At 37.1% G+C, this 17,180-nt stretch overlaps 1 protein-coding gene across 1 annotated transcript in view; it reads right to left on the minus strand.

Annotated features, from left to right (window-relative positions):
- Nucleotides 1-3,346: 3,346 nt before the first annotated feature.
- LOC120293804 (twinkle homolog protein, chloroplastic/mitochondrial-like) overlaps nucleotides 3,347-17,180 on the minus strand; it is a 24,977-nt gene continuing 11,143 nt past the window's right edge. Inside the window, exons 4-23 of the mRNA XM_039313561.1 lie at nucleotides 16,909-17,178; nucleotides 16,460-16,638; nucleotides 16,196-16,249; nucleotides 14,938-15,024; nucleotides 14,762-14,840; nucleotides 14,479-14,558; nucleotides 13,829-13,894; nucleotides 13,633-13,749; nucleotides 12,198-12,245; nucleotides 12,025-12,110; nucleotides 11,882-11,942; nucleotides 10,265-10,447; nucleotides 8,813-8,944; nucleotides 8,632-8,693; nucleotides 6,654-6,737; nucleotides 5,063-5,194; nucleotides 4,609-4,705; nucleotides 4,407-4,541; nucleotides 4,253-4,320; nucleotides 3,347-3,668 (exon numbers count right to left, since the gene is read on the minus strand). Of these exons, the coding sequence (XP_039169495.1) occupies nucleotides 3,620-3,668; nucleotides 4,253-4,320; nucleotides 4,407-4,541; nucleotides 4,609-4,705; nucleotides 5,063-5,194; nucleotides 6,654-6,737; nucleotides 8,632-8,693; nucleotides 8,813-8,944; nucleotides 10,265-10,447; nucleotides 11,882-11,942; nucleotides 12,025-12,110; nucleotides 12,198-12,245; nucleotides 13,633-13,749; nucleotides 13,829-13,894; nucleotides 14,479-14,558; nucleotides 14,762-14,840; nucleotides 14,938-15,024; nucleotides 16,196-16,249; nucleotides 16,460-16,638; nucleotides 16,909-17,178 (2,069 nt within the window). The 3' untranslated portion in view covers nucleotides 3,347-3,619. The remainder of the gene's footprint in view (nucleotides 3,669-4,252; nucleotides 4,321-4,406; nucleotides 4,542-4,608; nucleotides 4,706-5,062; nucleotides 5,195-6,653; nucleotides 6,738-8,631; nucleotides 8,694-8,812; nucleotides 8,945-10,264; nucleotides 10,448-11,881; nucleotides 11,943-12,024; nucleotides 12,111-12,197; nucleotides 12,246-13,632; nucleotides 13,750-13,828; nucleotides 13,895-14,478; nucleotides 14,559-14,761; nucleotides 14,841-14,937; nucleotides 15,025-16,195; nucleotides 16,250-16,459; nucleotides 16,639-16,908; nucleotides 17,179-17,180) is intronic.

Here is a 17,180-nt window from a genome sequence, read left to right on the forward strand (position 1 = left end):
ATTGAACTAATATACCTAATATCTAATAAACATAAATTTATAATTACCTATTGAATTTATTTTATAAGATAGAATTAAATTCAACTATAAAAATTAAAAAATAAGATTAAATTAAAAAATAATTTTTTTAATATTTTGAATTTCTCATATTAGAATTCAAATATTATTTATATTGAAATATAATTTTAATTTTATTGATTTAAGAAATTTTTTATTCAAGAAAAATAACTATCCTATTATAAATATTAGAAATCATATCACCTTTATCTCACATCTCTTATGGGACAATTTTATTTTATATCCCTATTATATCCAATTTTATCCTTTTTGAGCAAGCATTAAACCCAGGATCCTATCCTGAAATGTATCTTAACTATTAAACGCAACCTTTATAGTTATAACCAAGTTGCAAGATAATTTTAGGTTTTACTTACAATATCTTAATTCTTAGAGGGTCGGAACAAGTTTGAGATTTATTTAGTGGGAATATAAAATCTGAAATGTCTGTATCCTTACTGTCAAACACATTATGTTGTTTAACTTATTTCGTCAACTTTAGGTGGTCTTTGGATCTCCACGTGCGTGATATTATTTAAGATCAGTCTCAGGTTTGGAGCGGGGTCGAGATATGTTACCATACGTGGAGTCCTTATTTCAAACTAGTTTAGTTTAGCCATCTCAAATTCACCCGATTGCAATTTCTAATTTTTTACTATTGAGAAATGAGGATAATAGGTGATTATTTTATTTTGCGTTCGATCCAACAAAAGAAATCATCTTCCATTACCTCCATTTTCTTTCGGCTTAACGGGATTGCTTCGACTTCCTTCTCATGGGGTCGAGATTTGGGATCCAAGATTATTGCTAAAGTCTTCGGCTCTAGCCCCTCAAATGTTGCTATTAATAGGGCCTTATGTTAGGAGTTGAGGCTGAATTATGTTAAAATATAGTAGGGATAATATAAAAAGTATAGATTCAATTAGTAAAAGAAAAAAAAAATGGTCATTTGATTAATTCAAAAATGAAAAAAAGAACCTTGTTTCTTATTATCTAATCAACATTAAAATATCCAATTATTTTGAAGATGTTAAGTAGCAACAAACATATAATTGAGAAACAGACCAAACCTCTACATCACTATGTTTACGTATCTTCTATAATATCCAATATTTATTGGAAATTCTATTTTTCTATATTCAATATTCAAATGATATGAATCCATATTCATTACGAATAGTTAACAATGAATAGTTCATATCAATGTAAAAGATCCCAGCAGTTTACAAAGTTCTTGTGCATGCACATGAACAATTTCTATTATTTTTTAGCCCACTTAGCTCAGAGGTTAGAGCATCATCTATGCAAATATGACAATTCAATCTTTAAAACTACGTCATTATCCATTTAGTGATGAATTACAAGCACTCAAGGGAATGAATTAATGAGTTTATGGTGATTTGACCTAGGTCATCCCCAATCAAACTAGCTTCTCAATTGCCAATCTTTAGCTGCCAACAATTAGACCTAACCAGGATTGACCACTTGATGGTCAGAGTCGAGTCCCTAGTTGCCTACCCCCATTTCTCAAAGGTTGAACCTAATCACCTATTGCCCAATCTGTGTCCTAACAATCAAACTCAAGTCTCTAGCAAGCAATCCCATGTCTATTCTTTTAAAAGTATAGCTAGATTCCAAATTCTGCCAATTGAATTTCATGTAAATTGATGAAATTTCTGCTACTTAAGGAAAAATTGATATATATGTAGGAAAAAAATTGATGAAGCGTTCAGTTCTTGGAATTTGTAAAGTGTGATACCAGCATATTGCTGGAATTAGTTAAGTACATAGTGCTGCCCTTAGTACTATATTTATAGCCAATTCCAGTCTTCTTTGGACAAAGGATCATCTGCCTTTCAAATTGGCAATTGAAATTTTGAAATGCAGCCTCGGTAATTGTATTGTACTGCATTGGCGTGAAACTCCATTCCCATTGAAAAAGTAGCCAAAAAAAGAGAAAACAAGAGCAGTTCTTTATCTTATTAAAGATAAAAAAAACATCGTTTACCTTTCACGCAATTTTAGGGGGCCACCTTTTCCTTTTCCTTAAACAAATTTAGTGAGCCATTTTAATAATTTTTTTTTTCAAAGGGAATATTCTTGCTGGGATGGGCAAACTTGTAAGCATCACATCACTTGAAACAAACCAGTAAAGATTAACCAATACTGACAGCTTAGAGACAAACCAGACAGCTTATACAGGTCCACAACATCGAGTTGACCCAACAACGATTTTAAGGATATTATTATACGCTGTGAGGGGGAAAAAAACAATTAAAGTTAAAAAGAGCAGGTGTCAAAGCTGTCATCTCCTGTCTGCAGGGAGTATCTCTCTGCAAGACTTTTATGAGAAAAATGGAAAATCTTGGAAAATTCAATCCAACATAAAACCTAGGAAAATCATTTTTAGTCTAACATGCATATTATAATAATTTAAGCGAGTCGTATTAATACCCACTAAATAGATCCGAAATTATTCATATTTACTTTCATAGTCTAACTTCTATATTAAATTATAAGATTTACCTTGAGAAGATTCCTTCAGGGCTTTCATTATACGAGTACGACTTGCCCTAGATTACGGAATTCAAGGAGCCAACCTAATTTGTGAAACCAAAATATTCATCCGGTCAGAAGTCAAACCATGACAGAATCATTTCACATGTCTCCTAATCTTTAATTAAAAGCTTTGGTCCTATTGTCAGATACAGGTATCCGAAATTTAAGTAAACAAATGTTTTTGCAACGAGGGGTTAAATGCATACTTTCTATCATTCCAACGTAGCATTTAGAAATAGGAAAAAGTCCAAAAGGAGTGCTCAATTTAGCTTTCCAAAAAGAAAGTAAAGATGGGGAGGATGTAAATATCACGAAGTTTTAATAATGTCTTCACTAGAGCAGAGATCCCACCGACAAAATCTGAAAATTGGCCGGCAGGCAAAGGGACTTAAAGTTGAAGAATTTTCTCTCACCCCAAGTTATTTTTCTTTTCCAATCCCATCCCCCTCCCTTCTTCCTCTTTTGTCCTACTCGCAATTCCATGTCTTTAATTAGGAAGTCCTTTCGGTGCACCTTTCGATTGGACCCAATTTCAATTTAATTTCTGCAAAATGATTGAGGCCTTGGATCGGCCAATCATTAAACGAGCTGGAGACAGCAAAGTTCTTGGGCAATCTTCATCTAATTAATTAATTTCACTGTCATGTCACGAAATACAACTCATCTCGATTTTGGGTCATCAGTTGAATCAGGACGGCGCGGACGAATCATAGAACCGCCAAGAGCCATGTGACAGAAAGATTCACATTGATGATTACTATATGCGTTGGACATTCATTGAAAGGGAACCGCAAGAGCTAACCTTCGAAAAACACAACAAGAATCAATGCCCGCCACTTCACAATTTCAACCCCTCAGAGATTTAAGAAAGAAAGAAAACGCCTAGAGGAACCAAGTCAGTGAGAACAGAGGAGAGAAGAATAGGGAAACTACAAAATTACAAGAGTCGGATTGCTGTTGGACTCGCAAACTGTACAAGCGCGAGCGAAAGAATACCATCATCCTATTTTTTCTTTGGTGCGGCGTCGAGATCGATGAATTCACCGGTTACCCTGAGAGGAAAAAGGGGAAGAGAAAAGGATAAGAAAGGCTACAAAAACATTGCCTCATTTCAGCTCATTAGATGCGTATGCGACACTTAGACCGCAGACATAAAACCCGTATGCACTAGCCAGCCAGGCTCAACTGAGGAGCAGTCAAAAGTATTTGGCACAGGTGTGATCAACCTTTTAAACCAAGAACAGCACAAAAATCCTATGTTGATCATCACAGCTGGGCTAATAAAGTCGAGCCATAAAATAATTGTCTGTAAAGTCTGTTTAAGAAAGAGTAAAGCCAGGCGGACCTGAACCAGGGACCCAGGAATCCTTGGCAACCCCCAGTCCCTGTAAACCACCAAACTATGCATACCCTCCCATAAATATGGCAAAAGTTTTCGACATTTTTGACAATCCACAATAGTGAACATGTCCACATACGCACCAAAAACATTTATCACACCGATATAAAAACCAGCTGTTCAACCAGTTGCCATGGCCAAAGCACCGCTGGCCAGTTGACCAGCTGTGCTTCAGTTTTTAAAACACCGGAAAACAGACTATAAGATGCTACAAAAGACAAAATAGTTTACACTAACCTGTTGTAATTTAAAAAGGCATCACCAATGGTCCCCGCAACCTTGTTCCTCACTTTCCGTACACAAACCTACAAGTATAAAATAAATTTGGGACAGATTTGCCAAAAGAAATGTCCCAATGCTGACGATCAATTAGTGCAGAGAGCAACTTTACCTGTACTTGATCAACAGGTCCAGCCTCTGGATCCCGATTTCGATGTATGACTATCCCATTATCACATTTGTTTATAAAATGCGCACTCCCACTTATATCGTAGAGGTTAGGCGGCTCACCAACCCAGTTGTGCAACTGTTTTGAAGAGTTAACTTAGAATTGACAAAAGAGACATAATTAACAATGCTGAGCTGAGACCAACCTGTCTAGGATGCGCTACGAACCACACATGGCAAGAATGATGCTGAGCAAAACGCCTGATCAATGTAAGCATCTGACTCACATACTCTGTTTCAGTCCTGCAAAGGATTCATACATATGACATCTAAATATTAAATAGAATAAATACTCTCAAATAGTATGTGGTAAAAGGATTTGACAGTATCCCAAAGATTATAGCACTAAACAGGGATGGAATGGAATGTTAATGTGCAAAGAAATTGCTACTTTAGTACAAGATAATCTTCGAAATTTGAGTTTTTATGACGAGTGGTTTTGCTTTGGCAGCATTGTGTCACTGTCTTTTCAGTTCATTTCCTCACGAGAGAGAAAAACCACGACAGACCAGCAATAGCAGAATCGCCAGTTCAACATGGACATTTAGAGTAGCTGCATACAATAGAGATATTTCAAGTCATAAGAATCAAGAGACGCACTGGCCAGAAGGACGCTGGTGGTCAAGCTCGTTGTAAGGATCAATTACCAGTCCCCGCACCCCATGTCTTAGCACCGCAGACTTGGCAAGATCAAGAACCCACTTTATACTTGGAAGTGAGTCATCCTCACACCTGTTCAATAGCGAGAACAGCCAAATATATTATATACTTTCCATTTCCAGGAAAAGTCTGGAGAATGAACACTTAAAGACTATCAGGATCCGTCAATATCTATTCCCATGAAAGATTTGCTTCAGTCAAACATCCAAACAAATACAACTACTATTTGCAAGTGATCTTATAGACTATTCTGACAGCAACTGACCTCAGCTTGTCACAAGATCAATAAATTTGACAACAAGCTTCTTTTTACAACAAATCATGACTACTTTGCAAATGTCTACTTACACTAGTATTAGATATATCAGGAAATCTACCACGAACATCCATTGTCAAGCCCTAACAGTAACAAAGAGACTCTCATTCAGGTACACTAGCCAGAAAATCATGTTACTAATTCATTAAATAAAATCCATGCCCCCTGATTCTCTTCTTTGACAACTGTAGTCATCGATACTCCATCAATTTATTTGGGGACAAAATTTACATACTTGACACAGCAAATCAACTGCATTGTAACTTTCCAGAAATTTGACTTGTAGCATGTCAGAATAAGATTTTTCATAAAAGCAAGTTCTCTCAGATCAAGCTACTATGTTGATACCAAGAAGCAGAATTACTGGTAGGAGAAACTTCACAGCAAGAGCCATTCATGAATAAATCCCAAGAATTCATAAGCCTATACAGCTTCACTTCAAAAATATGTTGAATTTTAAGAAAAAAATCTTGTCCCCATAAGCCATAATCAAGAATTGTTAATTTTAGGATGCTATCTCTGTCCACCTCTCATCCATGAACTAAAGTGCAAGATGACAAGAATGTGGAAGGTAAACTGAGCCAATATGTGGAGCAGCATTTCCATGTAATAATTGATACCTCCTTGATATGAAAGAAATGACTGGTAGATGCATGCCAACTAAAAGTGAAAGGACGGTTACAGCAGCAGTGAAGCCAGTGACAAGAAAATCTAGGAACTCAAGCAGTGGTGTATGCCCAATAGAGGCTAATCTTTAAGTCCCTCTTTTTCCCCGTCTCTATGGTGAAGTGGAGCCTATTAACATATGGAGAAAAACTATACCAATGTTGAAAACAGCATCCTGCCAGCAAGGACTGAATGTAGCACTAGGAACACTGAAATCTGGAAATGCCTGAACTGCGGTAACTCCATACGCAAATCAGATTCATTTACCAAGCAAGACAGACACACTTTCAATAGCCACAAAATATTTCATAGGAAAAGAAATGCAGATTCATTTACCAAGCAAGACACACACTTTCAATAGCCACATAATATTTCTTAGGAAAAGAAATGATTAAAATGCATTATTCTCCATATATATACACCCCACAACACAGTATAACTTCTTTGAATGCATTGCATCACCCTCAAGTTAAAATATGCAAACACTTGATTTGTTTTGCATTACTTTATCACCAAAAAAAAAAAAAAAATATGATTTGAATTTCTCACCTTATGAGATAAAACGTATCACTCAACCATCGCTTCCCTCGCTCGAAGTCTTCAACGCCCATTCGTTCAGCAGGTTCTCCGTATCTGTAATTTCCAAGAGTTACCAATTACCATGTTAAAGAGTACGAGAAGATTGACTTAAGACATACCATTTCCTACAGGACAATTAGCCACACAAATAAGACAGCATAAGGCAACAAAACTAAACGATCCAATATATGAGGGGTGAGAAATGCTTATTTGGAAACAATATGTAACTTGAAACCTAATTATGACTACTGAAGAATTGAACCTGATAAAAAGTGAGAATCTACTATAGTTAACAAACAGAACATACAGCATGCGATCAGGAGAACCAATAGCACCAAGTCAACAGATACCATGGCTTTAACAATGTTACATGATGGCCAGCATGGCTGATCAATCGAGGTGCTAATACTGTTGTAGATACTTATTTACGAGATAATTGTGACAACAGCAACAGCAGTAATACCAACAAAGGCTGTAGGGACTGTAGTGCCACTACATCCTCCAGGAACTCTTCCGGAGGCGCTAAAACTTTCTATTTGTCACCGCCAATGACTGTAATGTGGAAATGTTTCTAAAGATCAAGCTATATACATCATCCCTTTTTCTTCTTTTTTTGGGTTCTTTTGGGGTGAGTTTATTGAAAATATGAACAACTTGGGGAAACCACACCTGCTACAAACCCATATACAACCAAATTTGCTCTAACTACCAACATTTTGTGAGCTTGTTCTAGCAATTTATGCTTTTAAAGAACTACAACGACTTTAATAGAGCATTTGACAAAATGTTATGTGCTCACAAATGATTAAAGGTGAAGCAATTGAGAGTTGCTTCTCCAAAAACAATCAGTCAATACTTGGGAAACTTAAGCAACTGCAGATTTTAGATCTGTTAAAAATATAACTTAATTGAGTAGAACTAGATATACCAGGATATGGCCTGTGTAATGAATCTTTCTCCAAAGGGATGAATAAGATTGGGTAGGTTGCAGCATGTCGGGCCAAAATTAAAAAAGAACAGATAAAAACAAAGTAGAATAAAAAAAGAGCAAACAAGGTTTGCCCTGGGGTCCACGTCCTTCTAGTTAAATATCTTTTGTGAACTTCACCATCAAGAACCGGGCTACAATTTGGTCTACTAGGCCAAATTAAGACATCAAATTGAGGCAACAATCAGTTAGAGCAAACAAGCTGCAATTGCAACTTAAACTACAGACAAAGTCACAGTGGCCCACACAATGAAATAACTACCAGACCAGTCACCTTTTCTGCCAGTAATTTTTGTGTGCACGCGTGCGTGCAAGCAAGCACGCGCGCGCGCGCACGGGTGTGGACACGTGTGCACGCATGCACATGGATTTCACCATTTGAATTTCATTAGCCAATGACTGGCAGTGAACAAGCACCACCTGCTAATCAATGACAACAATCCACAACTCATTCTGTGAAACTTTTAAACCATTTTATTAATTCAAACTTGTATTCGGTGATATCCCCAAAATGTCATAGCTATAACAGTTTTTCCAGAATATGGGGGCAAAGAAAGACCTGCTCCACGGAGTGTTGGCAAGTACTCCTATTAGTTGCTTTCTGTATGATTAGATTGACAAGACAGAGAAATTACATGTTCTCATGGGTAAATTGGTTTCTTAGAGAGTGAACCCAAATTTCCAGAGATGTTAAGTTTAAAAGAAGGATATGATAGAATTAAAGTGAGATTAGGTTTCTGATGCGCTATTACAACAAAACCAGTGCAGCAAAAGCAGCATAACAGGCTCACACACAGCTTATTTCATGTATCACAAAGCAAACCATTTCCACATTGTCCAAACACAATGAAAAAGCAAGTACAACCATGATATAGGCTACGCTACAAGTAGATGATAGACCAGGAAAATAAAATAAAGCCAGTGTGCCACATATAGCCGGAAAGAGTTCCCAAAACTTACTTTGAATCAAAAAATGGCTTTTTGATGTGTTTCTCTAAAAGTTTCCTCGCATGCTCACGAACCTACAGATTAATAAAATTGGCAGATGTCAAGAATACTGCATAGAATGGGCAGCTGGCAGAAAAAGAACTAATATAAGTGCAACAAAAGTCTCTAAAATAAGATTGTGATAAAATCTTACCCTGTTTTCCATTGAACAAAGTGCAAATTTCCAGCCAACACTCTCATTTATATTGCATAAAAGAGCATCAATCCATTCACTCTTACCAGAATTAGGGACCCCAGTTACAATAGTCAACTCTCCAGGTACAACCTGACCAAAATAGTAAAGAAGAGAAATCAGTCCAAACTGAAACAAAGTTCCTTTTTGGGTCATAAAAGAAAGCATAGGCAGATCTTTTTAAAGGAATAGGCAACTTTTTGAGAAAAGAATCTATATTAGATTGTTTCAGAATGTGCAAATAATGTATAGGCTCGATTATTAGAAAAAAAGATACTGATCATAAGAGGTGCTGTTATGTCTCTTACTAAAACCCATCTCAAAGGAGCTAAGATATTTTATCAGCAAAAAGGAAGAGGTAAAGTTATCCATAACGAAGAAAGGTCAAAACAACAGGCTGTAACAGGACCAATGACAGAAAATCTACGCAGCTTTGGTAGTGATGAATTTATTACTAATGCAGAAGAAGTATATTCTAATAGAGCACGAATTTAGTGCTTCTGGTGAAACAAAGCCAGAAATGTATTCTAGTCGTACTGGAACAACTATGATGGATATAGTAAATCAAATCAGCAGCATCTCAGTCTGACAGGCCCAGCAACAAAGTCACTCGTATTAGTTGGCCATCGTTTGTTTGGTTATCTACATTCTTTTTCTTCCACCTATAACCGGTATGTTTGCTAAATCTCCTTTATCCAATATGGCCAACATTGGATGTGCCAAACGCAATGCACCATAGCTATCATTTGTGGTCTTATAAATCCACTTCATTTCACTGATGACAGCTTTGGAGACACCTTATGAGGGACAAGAAAGGCTAAATGAAGCTGCTCTTGATGCGACAAGCACTAGGAACTATTTGCAAAAAAAATTCTCACCAATCTAACTCAGTAAAAGACTACTATGCAGCTATGCTGACATCTGTTTTTCAGCCATTATGTGAACCAGTCAAAGGATGGCCGCCAAAATAATCACTCATGCCAACCCTTACAAAATGATCTAGATTTAAATAAGCCAGCATGCCTGTATCATTGAATAATGGTAAAAAATAGCATAATTTGATGTACCATGATTTATTTAAGATGTCAACAGAAAGCATCAGAGCAAATCTGTATGAACACACGAGAACCAATAACTGTAAGAGACCAATCTACACAGCTCTTCACTTAAATAGAGGATTCTCTTTCTTTCCCTTTCATATGGGCAGCAGTACAGAAAGTACTTCCATCTTTTGTTTAAGAATCAAAACAGAAAAGGAATCCACTAATGATATCAGACCTAAATGAATACTAACAATATAAACCGTTAAGGAAGATTCATTTAACACAGAATTTGTGAAACTGACCGTCATAACCACCTAAAATTTGCAAGGAAATTAAAAACCAGGAAGAAGAGTGAATAATATCAACTTACATTGTACAAGTGATTCAAGGACTTCCACCCTGTCGAAACACCAAACTCATAACCTAAAGTCCGATGATAATAACCATTTATTTCATCAAAAAAGTCTTTAAAGGTGAACAGTCCACGTATAGGGTACAACTCTGCATCATCAATTACTTCCCGGAGGACACCTGGTCCCACGTACATGAGCACCTGCAAAAATAGTAAATAACATAAGCCAGCATATAATTCCTCGTCGAGAAAAATAGTTTAAGAGGTCAATAAGCTTGTTCTTGCTATTTATCTTTAACGCTATGTTTTAAGGGGAGGCCTCGGTGCAAATCTAATATTACACACTTGTAACTAGAAGGCCATGGGTCTGAATCATGGAACCAGCCTGTTGGCAGAAAAAAGTAGAAGAAAGCTGCATACATTAGAAGATCCTTCCCCAACCCTTGGATATCAAGAAGCCTTGTGTAAAAGGAACACCCTTTTAATAAAGCAACATGATGCCATTCATGATGGCAGTAAAGGGGTGCATCCCCTTAATAGTGTTGTCAATAAGATGGCCATTGTAGAAAAGCTAGTTACACACAATATAGCCATGTACAATTGAAAGTTAAAGCCCATTTAATTTGATCATTTTCTGTGTACACTATTGAATCTTTTATTTGCTCAAATGACACCCACTCTGATCAAATTAAATGCACTAAAGATTTAGTTAGAAGATGCCACATGTGATGTAAAATGCAAAGGCCAAAATCAAGATGTGCTCAGTAAAACAATAGGTGTGCAACACCCCAACTAGGCCAGATATTGATGAATGCACAAAAGTTAGAGAGAGTGCTACAAAATAAATCGAACTCAAATTATTGACAATATTAAGCAGAAAGTACATTTAATTTGGTCAACATCCATCAGGATCCTTCCCTTCACCCATTTTTCCATCCCTAACAACTTAATTAGGCATCTCTCACAGCCAGCAAATTTACCCTTTCAATGTGAGAGAAAATGACCCACATGTTCAGAATTGACAGTTTCGCTAGACATTGAAGAACAAAAAATGCGAGCCTACACAGGCAGCTTAGGCTTTTGGTTTGAGGCTCTAGCTTTAGCCCCGACTTTGTTTTGTCAAATGTAGCATTTGGAAGGTACAACTTTCAAAATTTCCATTTTACAACAGATAGCCCTTTTTCACACTTCAAAGAAAGCCGTTTTGACATGTACAATCTTGCAAAAGGAAAAGGACTAGGTAAAAACTGGAGACAGCAACTTTTCATTCTACCTTCTAGTTTTAGTTCAATAAGCTGGTGTTTGACTGCAAACAGAAAATGTCCTCTTTTTTTGCTTTCTACTTTCGTGGAAATAATAGATAAATTACAAATCGACAACAGGATTGAGGAGCCTCCCTGTCCTCCCAAAAAAAAAAAAAAAGTAGGCTCTTTATCAGCTCTGTCACGTTCCCTCACATGGAAAACCAATATGAGTGACTACCAACTTTGTGTGTGACGGCATACATATCTTGCAGAATAACCCTACTAAAAGGGATGTAGCAGTGGCTTGCTGAGCTCATTAAATAGAAAACGCAAAGGAGGTTCAGCCCCAATTGGGAGAAAAATATCTATCTTGATGAATATAAACGTATACCTCATTTGCATCTTTGAAGTATTCACTATCGTTCTTCTTAGGCCATTTAACTCGCCAACATCTGTCATATACAATATAATTGTCAAGTGTATATGTAACACTTTATCCACAAAATGGAGAACATCAGATGGCATTGCATAAACCTTTCTCTTCCGAGGCGGCGTGCAAGCTCTTCAGCCAACGCTTGACCAGGTTTATCCCCATCAGTGGCAAGAATAATACGTGATGCCTGAGAAAAGATTTATTTGATTAAATATAGTAAAGAAGGAAACTTGCCATGGCAATGTTTAACTAGAAAGAGCCCATCACTACCAACCTCCTTAAGGTAGTCTTTGCAGTTCCACAAGTATTGATACTTAATGTCCTAGCTTTACAAATGCCAAAAGCATCAGTGAAAATTTTATCACACAACGAAAAAGAATAAGGAAATAGAGCAGAAAATAAATTTCTTAAGAGACAAAGATGTCAACATATAGATGCTTTAGTTCTCTATTATTTAACACCAAATATATGCCTTTCTTGCATGCATAAGAGTAGCAATGGTACAAGTAACTGAAACAAAAAGCCAATCCGACCAAAACATGCATATAGATGAGGAGCTCCAAATGTGACATGCATGTAAGCCAAATATCCACAAAAAAAAAAAGTGATGCACATCATCAGGACAAACAACATAGTTCGTTAATTTGCAGAGACCTAGCACAAAGAGTACTCAGGACAAACAACAGAGTTTGTCAATTTTGCAAGACCTCACAGATGTATCCTGTGATAATATCAGAGACACAGGAAGAAAATCCAAATGATAAAATTCCAAAATAACTTTTATTAAGACAGCACTGTTCAGTGCGGTGGCAAAAATACTGATAATCATGAAGCCAAATTTAAATGTTGGAACTGCTCAACTAAAAGCATCAAACAGTCAATCAAGTAGCAAGATGAATTGATTTACTAAGTCAAATACCCACATGGAGAGCTTGGGCAGGCTTAGTCAGGCTTTGTCGAAATTCTTAGGCCTGGCTATTGGATGTTGGCAAAATGACTTGATTGACTATCTGAGAGCCAAGCCAAATAATTTGATTGACAACCATAATTAGGTATAATGACATGACTGTGCGAGAGACAACCATAATCAGGCTTGTCCAACCACATCGAAATGGCATAAAAATTTTGCAGAGACCAACCTAAGTCTGCCCAAAAATCGGCATGAATGACTTCATACAAGGGTTGTTGGTCAGAAGGCAAAATATGCTTTCACTTCCCATCACATTATTCTTTAGTAATTGCAATCACTTGGTATTATGACTTAGTTTGGCCACATGTTCTTAACTGGCTTCAACAAGTACAAGAACTCACTTAAAATTGGGCAAGAAATTATATTTTTTTCCTCCAGAGTTTCAGAGGGTAAATGGATATCTTTTCTCACAATTCAAATAGCCAGTCAAAGAGTAGTTTGAGCAATTAAAATCATAATCAGTACTCCTAGACATAAGATAATTCCTACATAAAGATGGAATCAAGATACCCTTTCAAGCAGAAAAAGAGAATTTAAAGACCCTGGATAGTAGAGAGAGGCTCTTTTCATTTCTTTTAAGAACCCTACAGAACTCATTCAGAGCAGATAAAGAAAGGGACTTTGATTATAGTTCAAGAAATTAAGGGGCAAAAATATTATAAACAAAGTTAATCAGTTCTACGATCAAGCAAAGTGTAAGCCCCTTCTAAATCAAAAATCTTCAAAAGTAAATACAGACCTGCCCTTCAGGTGGCAAATCTTTATCAGAAGTTGATGGAGGCGCACCATCAGGAACGGACACACAGTTGCGGAAGCCAGCTTCTTCCATTGCAAGCTTGTCCATCTCGCCTTCCACCTATAAAATAAATGTCGGTGCCAATTTATCATACTATTTAATGCAGGACAAATCTTATCTTACAGAAAAGTGTACATACAATGATGATCTCGCTTTTTCCTTTGATATCATCCAGCCCGTAAAAGATTTTCTCTGTATGAGCTTCCTAAAACAAAATATAAAGAGAACAGAACAATTAATTAATATGAAATTCTTAGAACAATATCTGAATTTAAACAAACTGCAGAATCAAAGATTTTCTACTCAGCAACAAATGATGGTTAACAATTACTCTTCTGTCTTTTGTATTTTTCATTGATTGGCAAAAGCCTTAAAGAGCCTTTGGAGAAGAGGAGTCTTCTATATTGTAAATAGTGAAATAGGTTTAAAATCTTATGTTTTTGCTATGGAGGAAAACTACAGGTCGATATGCTTTGATACACATTTAAATGCATTGATACACATAGGAGATGCTTTATATCTATATTAACGCTTATTGCTCCTTTCCTACATAGCTTTGCAATAAATTAGCCCTAAAGTAAAGTTTTTGCATGGAAATTCAAAAAAATAAAGAGGAAAAAAAAAGAAGAAATCTCTCTATTCAGAATCTAAAGTGAGGCACAGAAAATATTTTTATGTAGACAGAACTGGGTCAGCTATGCACACGCAATTAACAAGGTCCTGGAAGGATAAGATCATATAAATCATAAAAGTTCCTTTCAGACCATCTAATAAATTACAAAACTCAACCTGCCAAAATTTTTCTTCACGTCCCGATACTTGCACTGACAAGCTTTCCTTCACGCCGATAAGTAAAATGCAATAACAATCTGCCAACAAGATTCAAACACAATCACGAGAAGAGAAAAGGAAAAAAAGAATGACCATTGTCTATTATCAAAACTCAAAGCAAAGCAAAAACTGTAAACAAAGTTGTTGGTCATATCATTCACTGGATGTCATCAGTTAAAGCTTCATGCATACTCCTATCCTTGTCTAGATAACGGTGAATCATTTCATAACAAATCTACACTATTAAGTTCAGCCTTCTGAAAATTAGTGTAAATGTCAAACGCAGGATCATTATTAATAGAGTCATGCATTACAAGAATCTGAATTTCAGAGACCAGACCCCCGAGCAGTAATAATTCAAGTAATCATCATACTAGAAGCATTAAAATTTGACATTTTCCAAATAAAAAAACACACCTGATTCTCGCACTTTTTCTGCATGACTGCATTTCTCCTCAACAATGTCTCAGCAGAGATTAGACGCTCTGCAAAGTAGGCAACCAACTGCGAAAGGTAGCATCAATGGAATCAATCATGCAGCATAAGGCTACTAAGAAGCAATATTCCATAAATGTACTCCCAGACAAGAGTTGATATCAAAAGGACAGATTTGACTTAACAAGTGTAAACAAGTGTATTTACTCTTTAAATTGAAATTGCCTAATAGCACCAATCAGAAGTGAAAAGCATCCTGCATCAAGTTTATAATAATATTGAATTTGTGATTCAAAGGAAGAAGATGAAAATCGTTCTTTGAAATGAAAACATCATAGACACTTATGCTTGCAAGAGACCATTTGGGACCCAAAGTGAGATGCTAAATGGAAAACTCCCACTAATGTCCACATCTTTTCACACTTTCTGGTGACACAACTATTTACTGCACAAAGCAACATTATGGTATTAATCTCCTCTTCAGAAGCATCTAGTGCCAGAAATGCACCAAGTGTTAGCCATTGCAACACCCAAGAAATTGTAATGGAGGAGCACAAGGAGCAAAAAGCCCTGAATGGATTGTGCTCAACCAAGGAAACTACAAAAACTCAAGTGCAAAGAAAATCAAAGAAACTAGTCAAATTGAGGAAAAAAGGGTATAGAAAAATGGCAATCAACCTCGCTTTTCGCCTGTCTGTTATATAAGCAAAAATCTTAGATACAGCAATTACTATCTAAACTATCAGAATTTTGTGGCAGGATACCCTATTGTATGTACCTCCATAAGTTAGTGGAAAAAGCAACAGTTTTGGGGTCCAGAATTGCAATAGCATTGAATGGGGAGGGAATCTAAAAGAAGGCTGTACCGATTCACTCATTCCTAAGATTTTGAAGTCTAGAGTGCAGAATAAAGGAAGAAATTCTTTCCCTCACACCCAGTATCAACATTTATGCACAGAATCAGTCGGCACAAAAGGGCTAATAAGGAAGGCAGTGGACTTGGAAATTGAAACTTCAAATATAGGGGACTTAGAGAACATAACAACCTCATTTGCAGAGTGGCTCAACCCCAAGCTCTATCCGAGATTTCCTTGATTGTCTTGACTTTCTGCTTGTTTGGTTAGAGGTTGCATATAGGAAGCCTATAGGTTTCGCAGCTTGCATAATAGGGGTACAGTAAGGCTAAGAGCTCTGGGTAGACACAACTTGGAACAACCCCTAAAACAAGCATGTATCTTACTCGTGTGCCTTTCCATCCACATGATCCCTGAAACATGTCCACACTGCAGAACCCCTATAGAATCAAAAGAACACAACTAAGTTTGCTCAACTGAATAAAACAGATACACCTAAACCAAAGCATCATCAACGTACCCATCAGGGCTGAAAATAGATAAGCTTCTTTCCATTGAACGACCCCCTTGCACTAGTCCAAAAGAGAAAATTGTCAAAAGTATACAGAAGTTAGTAGAAAGCATCAATTAAGTGGAATGGCATGGAATACAGAGACAAAGACAGGAAGTAAAAGAAGTCTCTGAAGCAGAAAGTACTTACTGGGACAAAGCAGGCTATGGTACTGGCCCGGGAGACATGTTTGCATATCGATACCAAGTTCCTCCAGTCTCATTTTCAAAACCTTCAATGGAGTCTCTATCCCTCTCCCTACTGGCCCCTCCAGTTGAACTGAGAGCAAAAAAAAATCACATAACATCATACACAAATTCAAGTACAATCTGTCTTCACTCCACCTAAACTCAGCCACAGTCAAATGCAGAATTCAAAAAAAAAAAAAAATACGTCCCAGATGAACTCACCCCAGCAACGAAAACAAAAAACACCAAACCCAATGCCATTCACTCAAAACACTCCAACAATCTCCCACCAGCTGTACCATAAACCATTTCCCAGCAGACAAACTACAAAATGACTGCATCCACCGAAAATCAACAGTACCTGGTCTGGGAATGCTCGAGTGAGGCCTGTGCGGGACCCCATTGGCTTTGAGGCAAGAAGGGTTCATCCGGGAACCGGCCCTCGAACGGGCGCAAGAGAAGTGGAGCCCATACGCCCCGCGAAAGCGAACCCGAGACGAGGATGCAGAAGAATAAGAAGAAGATGATGATGACGACGGTGAAGGGACGGGCGGCGGAGCAAGAGCCTGGCTCTCAGCAGCAAGTGCTTGCAGCCCATGAGCGGCGGCGGCGTCCGGAGGACAGGAGGAGGCT

Source organism: Eucalyptus grandis, chromosome 5, assembly GCF_016545825.1.
Source record: "Eucalyptus grandis isolate ANBG69807.140 chromosome 5, ASM1654582v1, whole genome shotgun sequence".
NCBI classification, from domain to species: Eukaryota; Viridiplantae; Streptophyta; class Magnoliopsida; order Myrtales; family Myrtaceae; genus Eucalyptus; species Eucalyptus grandis.